This window comes from Zingiber officinale, chromosome 5A (assembly GCF_018446385.1).
Source record: "Zingiber officinale cultivar Zhangliang chromosome 5A, Zo_v1.1, whole genome shotgun sequence".
NCBI classification, from domain to species: Eukaryota; Viridiplantae; Streptophyta; class Magnoliopsida; order Zingiberales; family Zingiberaceae; genus Zingiber; species Zingiber officinale.
Genome location: NC_055994.1, coordinates 81,573,111 through 81,586,076, shown reverse-complemented (window position 1 = coordinate 81,586,076; position 12,966 = coordinate 81,573,111). Strand labels below are relative to the sequence as shown.

Sequence of the window (12,966 nt, the reverse complement as noted above, 5' to 3'; positions counted from 1 at the left end):
CATCACCAAGGTCACAAGGGGAGTCACCCCTAGAGTTGATCTTGTTGAGTCCCAAATGACCAAGGCTTTAAAGCCTAGGAGGGTTGCTAGGGAAGTCATCCCTAGTGAATATTTAGTGAACCCAATGAGCTCCAATAGGTATTGGGTTCCTAAGAGCGTGATTCCATCACGCTAGATGGTTTAGGGTGTGCCAACCTTACTTGAATAGGTAGTTAACCTAATCATGGCAAAAGGTGGCACTTTAGGAATTTTCAAGGTGTAATCAAGCCTTGAAAATGAAATGAAAAGTTATTCCTAAGGTGATTAGGATGTGTCAACCACATTTGAGGAGTTTTCTAGAGTCCATCTAATTGGCACATAGTGATCTAAAAATCTTTGGTATATGATTTTAGGTCTATTACACTTAGGAATATAGAACCTATGGCAAAATGATCAAAACTATCAAAAATGGCAACTAAGGCTAGAATTAGGTATCTTCTATACCTTTACATGTTATTTGACATATATTGTTTGTCATATGTTATGTCATGACATCATATTTAATTTATTATTATTTGAAATGTCATGATAATGCTTAGGTTAGTTAAATGTCATGCTCTATTTAAGTTTCATATTTTATGACATGACATCATGACATTGGCACATGTTTTTACTTATGATATCATTATATGTCATGTCATCATCTTTTGCATTTAAAATCAATTAATTTGATTTAAGGACAAAAACATAATTTGATATGGAGATCAAATTGTTGTTTAGAAAATGCATGAGAACTTAGCCTAAGATGACCTAAACCCATATCTCACATCAAAATTGACTTGGATGTGTTTGATACACCTTAGATGTGTGTGAGATATTAGGATCATGAGTTAGGATCAAGGTGCATAGTTCTTGTACCTAGATGAGCCTAATTCGAAATTGAGGATCATAGGGAAAGCTTGTGTACAAGTCATGTACATTTAGCCCTAAGATTGCGGTCCTAAATTAAATGGTTTAAAATCATTTCAAAGTTGATTTGAAAAACCTTGATGAAGCTTTTCTAGTGATAGCATTCATCATTGAGTAAATTGATACAAAGATTGATTAACTTTGAGTTATTTCAAAATCTTTTGAACTTTGTATCAAGATTTGGAAATGGAAGTTATTTTCATAGAAAACTATTTTTTCTTGATAATATATGTTATGAGGAATGTATCCTCAAAGTTTTACAATTTTTGGAATTTTCTGAAATTTTCTAGGAGTTTCTGAATTTCGGGAGGAAAATCAGAAATTCTGATATCAGACTTGTGGACCGATCAGAGAGGATTCTGATCGGTCCAGGAAAGTGTGGATCGGTCACCAGGACCGATCCAGGAGAGTGTGGATCGGTCTGGTGACCGATCCAGTGAAGTCTGATCGGTCTGGTGACCGATCAGGGCGTGCTAAGTTGCTGAAATTCGACTGGTTGTCTGAAATTTCAGCTCGGGAATTGGTGTCTTAGATTTCTAAAGGGTTGAAACTCTCAAAGACATTGTTGGTGCAATGGTCAAGGGGGAGTTGACCTTTAGGGGGAGTTTTACCTATTAGTCAAGGGGGAGTTGACTTTTAGGGGGAGTTTTTACTCCTAAAAGACTTAAGTGATATGAGATTATCACTAAGTTAATTGTTGACTCTAGTGTCAAGGGGGAAATTAAGGGTTTCAATGAAAGGTATGAGACTTTCATTAGGAAGAAACTTTTGTCCTTGATTCACTCTTTTTGATGTGTGTCAAAAAAGGGGAGAATGTCTCATTGGAGTTTGAGGAGAATGGAGAATGTCTAGAGAATGTTCAGGGAAGAACATTGGAAAACCTAAGTTAGGTTATCGGGTTAACCTAACTTGATTATGAGTTTTGTCAAACATCAAAAAGGGGGAGATTATTGGTGCAACCTTAGGTCAAGGTTGACCTGGTTGACCAGACTCGAGTTGACTTGACTCGAGTTGTGTTTTGATGTTTGACGAGTTATGTTTGACAATGTTTGACGTGAACAAAAAAGTTGTATCTTGATGTTTTACAAGGATACAAGCTTGGGAGATTGTGGGTGCAACCTGTGGTCAAGGTTGACCTGGTTGACCCGAGGTGAGTTGACCTGACTCGGAAAAGTCCAAGCAGGGAGCTTGGCACGGGAAAAGTCCAAGCAGGGAGCTTGGCACGGGAAAAGTCCAAGCAGGGAGTTTGGCATGGTGAAAAGTCAAAGCAGGGAGTTTGGCATGGTGAAAAGTCAAAGCAGGGAGTTTGGCATGGTGAAAAGTCCAAGCAGGGAGCTTGGCACAGGAAAAGTCCAAGTATGGAGACTTGGCACGGAGAAGTCCAAGTATGGAAGCTTGGCACATGGGAAGTCGGAGAGGGCTCGGTAGCTCGTTCTCCGGACTGTGGTCAGAGAGGGCTCAGGAGCTCGTTCTCTGGACCGGATGGAAGACGGAGAGGGCTCGGTATCTCGTTCTCCGGACTGTGGTCAGAGAGGGCTCAGGAGCTCGTTCTCTGGACCGGATGGAAGTCGAAGAGGGCTCGGTAGCTCGTTCCCCGAACTGTGGTCAGAGAGGGCTCGGTAGCTCGTTCTCTGGACCGGATGTGGAAAGTCCTGGTGAGTGAAGCCAGGCAGATGGATAAGTCCTGGTTAGTGAAGCCAGGCAGACGGATAAGTCCTGGTGAGTGAAGCCAAGCAGTGGGAAAGTCCTGGTGAGTGAAGCCAGGCAGTGGGAAAGTCCTGGTGAGTGAAGCCAGGCAGTTGTGAAAACCCTAGTGAGTGAAGCTAGGTGAAAGTCCTGGTGAGTGAAGCCAGGCAGTGGGAAAGTCCTGGTGAGTGAAGCCAGGTGAAAATCCTAGTGAGTGAAGCTAGGTGAAAGTCCTGGTGAGTGAAGCCGGGCAAGGGAAAATCCAGATGGATCAAGGGTGATCGGACATCTGGTGTTGAGAAGGTCAAGTAGGTCAAGGGAGTGACCGGATACTTGACACGAAGAGAAAAGTCCAAGTGGGTCAAAGGGATTGACCGGACACTTGGTGGGGAGTCTTAGCAGGTCAAGGGAGTGACCGGATGCTAAGCATGATGTACCAAGAGGTCAAGGTAGACCGGATATTGGTTTGGACTTGGTTTAGGCAAAAACCAAGACCTGGATCGGTCTGGTGACCGATCCACTGATACTGTGGTTTCCTGATCGGTCTGGAGATCGATCAGAAAGCGATCAGTGTGCCTCTGTAAGCTTACTGATCGGTCTGGGGACCGATCAGCAGGAAGCCTGATCGGTCCCCGGGACCGATCAGGGTACGCACAGAGAGTTGGGCAACTCTCTGTGAAAGCATTCTGATCGGTCTGGGGACCGATCAGCATAGAGCCTGATCGGTCTCCATGACCGATCAGAAGAACCCTGGACCGATCAGGGTGGAGCCTGATCGGTCCAGGACTAGCCGTTGTGACTCAACGGCTAGGTTATTTCGGGCTTCTGTGTTCTGGCCTTTTTGCTTGCAGGTTCACAGGTTGGCTCAGGATATCAGAGGTTATAAAAGGAGATCGAGGGCAACAACTTCTTCCTTCTTCTTCCTCCTCTGAACTGAGCTGTTGTTCTTCTGAAAGCTGTGCTCTTGAGCTTTGCTGAGCTCCGAAGCTTCGGGTGAGCTTCTTTAACTGAGTTGCTTGTTGGCATTCGTCCGTGAAGTTGGTGCTTCATCCGGGACTTCAGTCGACGAGAAGGCAAGCGAGTATTTGTACATTCATTGTGTATTTTGTTCTTGCTCTTCTTTGTATTTTCATATTGCTGTTGCAAGTTATTGTGGCGAGGTTTCTCCACCCAGAAGGAGTGATTATTAGCCGGGTTTCCGAGGTCTCATCCACCGACGGATTGATAGGCTTCGTCCACCTTACGGACACACCGAGGAGTAGGAGTATATCTCCGAACCTCGTTACATCACTGCGTGTTGAGGTTTGATCTTCTTGTCTTTATTTCTTTGTTTTATTTTCCACTGCGCTAACATCAACTTGTAGAAAGAAACGAAGATTTGGGGTCGGCTATTCACACCCCCCCCTCTCTAGCCGCAATCCATCGATCCTAACAATAGGTTGGGTTGCCGTTATAGATGAAACCAGGATAGGCCTCAATCCCATTTCCTTACTGGATCTCTTGATTTTCTCATAATCAAGTCATTTTGTGAGTGGATCAGTAATATTGTCTTTTGAACTTACGAAGTCCAATGACACCACTCCAAGAGACACTAGCTCACGAATAGACTTCAATCTTATTCGTACATGTCTCTTCTGTTTCTGGTTATACTTGGAGCTTCTAATCTGAGCTATTGTTGTTTGATTATCACAGTGTACTGAAATAGAAGGTATTGGCTTTACCATCAAGGGAATTTCTGAAAGAAGACCCTTAAGCCAATCAGCTTCAGTTACTGTGGTATCTAAAGCACATAATTCTACCTCAGATGTAGAACGGGATATAATCGTCTGTTTAACAGACCTCCAAGCAACTGCACCACCTCCAAGTGTAAAGACATAACCAGTAACGCCTTTACACTCAGCAGTGTCTGCTATCCAACTAGTATCACTATATCCCTCCAGGACTGCAGGGAATCTCTCATACCATAAGCCCAAGGATATAGTACCTTTTAGGTATCTGAGTACTCTGTCTAATGCATCTCAATGCGTTCTGTCCGGATAGCTGGTAAACCTGCTCAATTTCGTTATAGCAAAAGAAATATGAGGTCTAGAACAATTAGCTAAATACATTAGACTACCTATTATTTGTGAATATCTTAATTGAGACACTGTCACACCACTATTATTTTTGTGGAGAGTTTTTGAAGGGTCATATGGTGTGACAACAGATTTAAATTGGCTATAACCATATTTCTCTAATACTCTCTCAACATAGAGTGACTGAGAAATTGTTATTCCATCAGTTGAACAAGTCAACTTCAACCCTAAAATCACATCAGCACAACCCATATCCTTCATATCAAACTTACCACTTAAGAGGGTCTTAGTCTCATTAATAATAGAAAGGTTAGTTCCAAATAGTAGAATATCATCTACATATAAACATAAGATAATACAATTATCACTTTTTATTTTAGCATACACACATTTATCAGAGTCATTTACTTCAAAGCCAAACGATAGCATAGCTCTATCAAATTTTTCGTACCACTGCTTTGGGGCTTGCTTCAAACCATAAAGAGATTTGACTAACCTACAGACTTTATTCTCATTTCCAGAGACTACATATCCCTCAGGCTGATCCATATATATCTCTTCTTCCAGATCTCCATTCAGGAATGTCGTTTTAACATCCATTTGATGGACCTCAAGATGATATATGGATGCTAATGCAATTAATACTCGGATTGTAGTAATTCTGGTAACAGGAGAATAAGTGTCAAAATAGTCAATCCCTTCTTTTTGTTTGAATCTCTTAGCAACTAGGCGGACTTTGAATTTATCTACTGACCCATCAGGTTTTAGTTTTCTCTTAAACACCCATTTACATCCTATAGTGATACACCCAGGAGGTAAATCTACCAACTCCCAAGTGGCATTAGAGATAATAGAGTCCATTTCACTTTTAATAGCCTCTTTCCAGTGTTTAGCTTCAAGAGAAGCCATAACATCTCTATATGTCACAGGATCACCTTCTATATTATAGGTGATAAAGTCCTGGCCTAAATCCGTAGACACACGTTGCCTCTTGCTCCTTCTTGGTTCTGTATATTCACTAGATTCATCTAGTCTAGAGTGACTTGAGGAAGGCGTACCCACTACGGATAGTGGGACCTCTACGGAAGAAGGCTCATTTCTAGTAGGAATACTAGATTGAGGTGTTCTCGTCTTCATAGGAAATATATCCTCAAAAAATGTAGCATCGCGAAGTTCTAGAATAGTATTTGCATCTATTCCAGGAATTTCTGATTTAATAATCAGGAACCTATATGCAATACTATTTTGAGCATAACCCAAGAAGATACCATCTACGGTCTTTGGACCAAGTTTTTTTCCTTCTGTGTTTAGGTACTAGTACCTTTGCAAGGCACCCCCACACTTTAAGATATTTCAAACTTGTCCTTCGGCCTTTCCAAAGCTCATATGGTGTTTTATCCCTTGACTTCATTGGGACTCTATTTAGCACATGACATGTAGTGTATAGAGCCTCCCCTCACATAAAGTTGGGTAACCCAGAACTGCCTAACATAGAATTAATCATATTTTCAAGGGTTCGATTTTTCCGTTCTGCTATACCGTTGGATTGAGGACTATATGGAGCAGTTACCTCATGGATTATACCTGTATCTTGACAAAATTTTTGAAACAGGTTCGAGGTAAATTCTCCACCCCTATCAGACCTTAACCTCTTAATAGTTTTATCGGTTTGATTCTCAGCTTCAGATTTAAAAACCATAAATTTATCTAAAGCTTCATCCTTGGTTTTTAGCAAAAAAACATAACAATAACGAGAGTGATCATCAATGAAGGTGATGAAATACCTTTTATGATCTCTCATTATTACACTGTTAAACTCACAACAATTAGTATGGATTAATTCTAAAATATCAGAATTTCTATCAACTGATTTGAAGGGTTTTCAGGTTTGTTTATATTGCACACAAACTTCACATTTTTTCCTATCATTTATAGCATATTTAGGAATCATGTCAAGGTTCATCATCCTTTTCACGGTATTAAAATTGACATGTCCTAATATGTCATGCCATATATCATAAGACTCAATCTTATATGAACAACCAATATTAGTAGATTTATTTAAGGTAGCATTTTCTACATTGAGTTTGAATAAACCTTCATTAAGGTAACCTTTTCCAATAAAGGTTCCTAAATGTAATATTACAATTTTATTACATTTAAAGTTCAACTCATAACTAGTATGGACTAACTTTGATCCGCTAATCAAATTCTGACGGATCGCTGGAACATGGTGCACCTCATGCAGTGACAGGACTTTTCCAGAGGTGAACCTCAGGTCAACTTGTCCTATCCCAAACACCCTGACTGCAGAATAGTTCCCCATGGTCGCGGAAGTGCCTTCAATTACCTGATAAGTAAGGAAGGCAGAGTGATCAGCACAACAATGTACATTAGCACCTGTATCAACTAATCATTCATTGGGTTGATAGATCAAGTTTAGTTCGGGTTTGAAGGTAACAAACCTATCGCTGATGTCGTTACTAGCAGTCACGACATTTACTTGTGCCTTGGTGTTGGACGTATTGCTTTGGTTTTTCTCCTTGTCCTTTCGCTTAGGGCAGAATTTGGCATAATGTCCAACCTGTCCACATGCCTAGCAAGGCTTAGGTTTGGTTCCAGTTTTCTTTTGAACCTTTGGGTTGGGTTTCATCTTGTTCTTTATTTTCTGATTTTTGAATTTCTTCTTGTCAGATGAGACTACTACATTCGCCTTTGGAATAAAATCCATAGGCATTCTTGTATCATCATTTTTATGTTGTTTCCGATATTCTTCTTCGATATTTAAGGCAATCATCAAATCTTTTAGAGAGATTTTACCTCTCCGATGTTTAAGAGTCATGCCAAAATCTTCCCAACTTGGAGGTAATTTTTCGATGATAGACAAGACCTGAAATTTTTCAGGTAATGGCATATCTCCTTCAGCAAGACCATGAATTTGAACTTGGAATTCATGTGTCTGCTCAACCACAGATTTGCCTTCAACCATTTTGAAGTTCAGGAATTTTGCCACAGTATACTTTTCTAAACCAGAATCTTCGGAGTTATATTTTTTATCCAAAGATTTCCACAGCTCTTTAACTGAAGAGGTTTAGCAGTACACATCAAATAGTGCGTCTAAGAGGGCAGACAGGATTCTCCCATTGCAGAGATAATCCCTTTGCTTAAACCTCTCTAAGGCAGCACTACGGGCAGGTTCCTCTTCATTAGGTGAAGGAGGGTCTGTTTCTATAACGGAGAATAGCCTTAGCGTAGTAAGCCAAAATTTAATCCGTTGTTGCCAACGTCTGAAGTTTTGCCCGTAAAATTTCTCGGGTCTAGCACTAGCCTCATCAGATCCTATTACCCTATCATTCATCATGTCTATTGATGCAGGCAATAAATTCTCTAAGAATGTTGTAAATTAAAGCAATATAAGCAGTATTATATTCGCACAAAAAATAGCATGCAATAGACAGATAAATAAAGGAGTAGAGTTTAGAATATAGTTATCCGGTTGAAGCGTCGGCACGCCGACTGTCCTTAGAGAATTTATTGCCACCTCACGGTGCAAAGGCTCTCTGGCAAAATTCCCCCAACATCTGACAACCGCTCGTCTCGTCCGTAGGTGCACTCCAAAACGGACGCGATACTCGGACCCAACTTCAGATCGCCGGAACACCAAGCCTCAGGACAAGAAAGCAGAAAATCGTGCAGAATGAATCGCACAGAGAAGGGAGGAGGAGAAAGCTCTAGGCTTGAGTGAAGAATAGAGGTGCTGCAAGTCCCCTTTTATTCACTCTGAGAAGATACGAAGCACTGCTTCGCTAGTGAGGAAAACGCGTCTCGCGTCCCTTCCTCACGCGCAGAACCAAACCAGCAAAAACAGACCGGGCTGCCCGTGGGCCCACGGGTTGGGGATTTGCACCCCCCCCCCCTACGTGATGCCCAATTTATGGATTTCCGGCTCGAACCCCCCAAATCCACTCGATTTGGGCTTGGCCCACGCATGCGTGTAGGTCCCCTTATCATTGCTAAGCAAGGATGGAAGGGCTTCCTATATAAGCCCTTCCAAGCTTCTCCACTTAGCAATGTGGGACTAAAAACACTACAAAAAAAAATGCTTTGAATTTAAAACAAAATTCAACACAAGGTGCCTAGAATGGTCAACTCAGAAGTTGATCATTCTTCCATCCGCTTGCTTAGGTGATGCTCTGACTATCCAGAGTTGAGTTCACTCGAACTTAATTTCAACTTTCTCCTCAAACAGGTTTCCTCCCCGGCTTCTCATCTCTCAGGTGCCCCACACAGATCTTTCTCATCCACTGATCTACTCTTCAACAGCTTCTTATCCTTCGGTTGCACCAAACTCGTCGACTCCCTCCTCATATCATACTTCTCGCTCGTTGTGTCTCCGCTCAATTTCTCGTGTTTCTAAGTCCTTATATAGTTAGATATAAGATATCAAATCTATATGATCTAATTTAACTCATTTGATTATATCAAAACTAACTCGAAATACTTACACAAACATCTCCAACTAATCTCCACCACCTCTGACAGATTATCAACTGAGAAGAAAATCCAATCCAAATTTCTCATGGATTTTTTTTCTTTCTTGAGAAAAGAAAAGATCTCATGAAACTGACTGTAATAGTTTCTGATATTCATAATTCAGTGTAGTTCCATGTTTTGTTCCATGCTCCCTCATTCTTGGTACTGAAGAATCAGTAGCAGCAAGGCATGGCTCACAGAGAATTCAGTGCTGTGAATGATTCTTATTTTTTTCAAAAAAGAAAGGAAGTTGTGTTATGATAGCTATCGAGCATTTTTCAACAATTGCACACTTTCGTTTAGATCTTTATTTCAGACGACAAACTTAGAAAAGAAAAGAAAAATTCTTAATGAAGTTTGAAGGGAATGACAAAGAGGTAGCACTACATTCTATATATTAATCTGCAATTCAGATTCTAATATACATCTCACATATCACATCACCTTTGGATTAATTATTTCTATAAAATAAAAAATTTAAAATTGACTGATTGTTTAGCAGTCTATTACGGTTGATTGATTGTTTAGTGATCTAGGTTGATTGTTTATTCATATATAGGTCATGGTTTTCATTGTTAATAAGATGTTTTCGAGAATGATATTATCTTCTCAGAATTTTAAAAATAATTAAAGTTGAATTTGCACTCCTCCGGAGGGTGAAACAAAAAGGACTTATCTATAGTTCCCGAATTTATGGCTGATTTATTGAATTGGACCATCTCTATACTAATTAGATTGAAGACCCAAATGTCTAGATTATTCAAAAAAAAGATTGAAAAAAAAAGGACTCACTTGCAATAGTTCGAGGCCAGGATGATTCTTATATAATAAGGGTTTGAATTTTATGCTGAGTATTTTTGAACACTGCAGAACTTAAACCACTAGTGATTCTGGATGTCATGTCAGCACCATCTATGTTTTTCAAATTTATCTTATGATAAATTTGTGAGATCGGATCATCCACCTCTGAGACTAGTTAGATCTAAGGCCTAGATACCTAGATTAATTTTTAAAAAAAAATGAAAAAAGGGCGATGATAAGTGGTAGAGTAGTATACCCATACAATTATCTCGTAGGACATATTAAAAAATCGTAATGCTCGAACCATTTGTGATATTGAATAATTGAACCACCCGTCATGATTCATTTATGTTTCTCGGATCTATCTAGTGGTCAATTTATAGGGTCGGATCATCCACCTCTAGGATTAATCGAATCATAAAAACTGGATATCTCAGTAAAAAAAAAAAAATTCTCAGGGCACAATATGATGGTAAACAATAGGATGGTATACCTATATAACAAGGATTCGATTATCACACGAGTCATATTAAACAAACACGACACTCAAAACACTCATGATATTGGCCACCAGCAAAGACCCATTTGTATTTTTCAAATTTATTCGATAATTTATCTGTGGAGTTGAATGGACCGTCTATCTAGTCGGACAGTAAGAGCTGGTTACTTGTATTAAAAAAAAATTAAAAGCAAAAGGAGTGTTGCAATTGTAATAAAAATGATTATCCTCATTTTAAACGAACGTCTTTCGTAATACATTTAAAGATAAATTATAAAATTAATTTATAGTCGGTCGGTCGTTAAAAATTAAATTAGGTGAGGATAATTTTTTTTTACCGATGGTAAAAAACTTGATCCTTACTTTATTACCGTAAATCTAACACTTTCTGACTCATTAGACACCTGACTGGTGTTGTAAGATTAAAGTGCTAATGTTTGAACAATAAATAGTAGGAAATAAATGTAACTAGTTGATGGGCGAAATTGAGAGGACAAACCACGAACTGAAACTTTCCTCAATTTAAATGTCATTTCTTGAATCGATCCATTCTTTGGATGAGTGAACCACATACTACCCCTGAACCATCTCCGATCCGATTTTCCTTTCACTTCGCTTGAGCTGTCCTCATTTATTAGTCTTCAGTTCATCTCCAGCACAGTCCTTCCTGATAAGAACTGCTGACCCTGCATGGGTCAGAATTGGGGCCATGCCTCCCAAAAAAAATTACTTCTTTTTGATAGATATTTGTGTCCATAGCTTCAATCACTCGCTCTCCAACAAGATAGTCCTTTCCAACAAAAACAAAAACAAAAACAAAAATAAAAAATTTCTCAAAGAAATGATGCGAGAGCATGAGAACTTGGAACTGAACTGAAGCATCATCCCTGTGACTATATGTCACCTTCCTACTACCCTCACCACCTCATGGCGTCCCTCTCTTCTTCTCCTTCTTCTTCTTCTTCTTCTTCATCAGAGGGAAGAGAGAGTTTTGGATTCAGATGCATGGCCTCAGAGCTGTTTGCTAGAGTGTTCTCTGTGGTTTTCACTTGCATCTTCGCAATCGGTCAGCACTCGTTGCTATCCTCATCTGTTATTGTCTGACTTGGTTTTGTAAATTCTAGTCTAAATTTCTGTTGTTGTTGTTGTTTGAGTAGTTGGTTCACTGGTAGGAGCCGTCACCGGCGCTCTCATAGGCCTTGCCACTGAGAGTGGTTTCCTCAGAGGATCCGGAGTCGGAGCCATTTCCGGCGCCGTCTTCTCCATCGAAGTCATCGATTCGTCTCTCGATCTATGGAACTCCAGGGATTCTGGCATTTGGAGCCTTCTCTACCTGGTAATTCTGCCGACACTCGCTGAACACTACTTCCTGTCCTCGTTTCGATCAGTCATCACTTTGATCGTCTTGCAGCAGCTCGACATAATCTCTAGCCTATTCAATGGACGACTGGTCAGGGAGAAGGTTGGGCCAGCAGTGCAGAGTGCAGTCCAGAGTCAGGTTTTTTATCCGATAAATAATTCGATGCCCGATTACTCGAAATCTCTCAGATCTTGTCTGTCGTCCCTCTCGCAGATGAATGCACTCGGTCTGCCTTTCATGGAAACTCTTGATCTTTATGATGCCGGTGCCAACGCCAAGGGCTTGTCCGTTGATGAAGTCGAGAAGCTGCCAAAGTCCAAAGTCACTGCAAGAGACGAGCTTGATGCATCAGGGGAGAAGACAAGCTGCTCAGTGTGTCTGCAGGTACAGTCGTCTTCTTCTTCTTCTTCTTCTTCTTTCGATTGAACCACTGTGATTTGGAATCATTGGCAGTAACTTGTTAGTTTGTTTAGGAGCTGCAATTGGGGGAAATGGTGAGGAGGTTGCCTGATTGTTGCCATGTGTTTCATCTGTCATGCATTGATAGTTGGCTCATCAGGCATGGATCCTGTCCCCTGTGCAGAAGGGATGTCTAGTCTGAAAAGCTCGTCGCTATTGGAGCTATAACATTCATCCTACACAGTTCAGTATCGCCAGCTCCCGATTAAATAGCATTGTATTCTGCAGGTTTTGCTATTTGGAATTGTCTATATTTTTTTATGGAAAATGGGTAGTTTAGCTAAAGAGAAAAAAATAATAATTAAGTGTACGAAACTCCTGATCTACTATACGAGATCTTATTTTACATTGCAAGAAATTATTTTAGCGATTCAAATCCATGACTTGTTCAATTAGTTTTAATTTCTTCGTATCAAATTGCAAATGAGTTGGTTTAGTACAACAATCAACTTAGATTTGGAAGAAACGAGAGATATCAATATCTACCCCATGGGTGTGGTACATTAATAGAAAAATAATAAGAAAATCAAAATTCAAATTATGTTTTAAATTTAATTAATAGATGAGTTGAGGAAGATTTTCTATATTAATCGAATAAAGTTCAG

The 12,966-nt window shown here is 40.0% G+C and overlaps 1 protein-coding gene across 3 annotated transcripts; it reads left to right on the top strand.

Annotated features, from left to right (window-relative positions):
• The first annotated feature begins 11,398 nt into the window (after positions 1-11,398).
• LOC121982945 (NEP1-interacting protein-like 1) lies at positions 11,399-12,737 on the top strand. Of its 3 annotated transcripts, none has more exons than XM_042535942.1 (5): positions 11,399-11,608; positions 11,700-11,878; positions 11,957-12,040; positions 12,116-12,286; positions 12,376-12,737. In XM_042535942.1, exons 1-5 carry the CDS (start codon positions 11,440-11,442, stop codon positions 12,496-12,498), a joined length of 726 nt encoding a protein of 241 aa, XP_042391876.1. In that variant the 5' UTR covers positions 11,399-11,439; the 3' UTR covers positions 12,499-12,737. The 3 variants fall into 3 exon arrangements, with proteins under 3 accessions (XP_042391876.1, XP_042391877.1, XP_042391875.1); XM_042535943.1 differs by having other exon boundaries at positions 11,954-12,040; positions 12,367-12,495; XM_042535941.1 differs by having other exon boundaries at positions 11,402-11,608; positions 11,954-12,040.
• The last annotated feature ends 229 nt before the right edge of the window (positions 12,738-12,966 follow it).

Bases quoted from the DNA above. Each gene is read 5' to 3' on its own strand.
- LOC121982945 (XM_042535941.1), top strand. From the start codon at position 11,440: ATGTCACCTTCCTACTACCCTCACCACCTCATGGCGTCCCTCTCTTCT. The intron at 11,879-11,953 runs GTAATTCTGCCG...ATCGTCTTGCAG, and splicing joins TTTGGAGCCTTCTCTACCTG to CAGCTCGACATAATCTCTAG. The intron at 12,041-12,115 runs GTTTTTTATCCG...TCCCTCTCGCAG, and splicing joins AGAGTGCAGTCCAGAGTCAG to ATGAATGCACTCGGTCTGCC.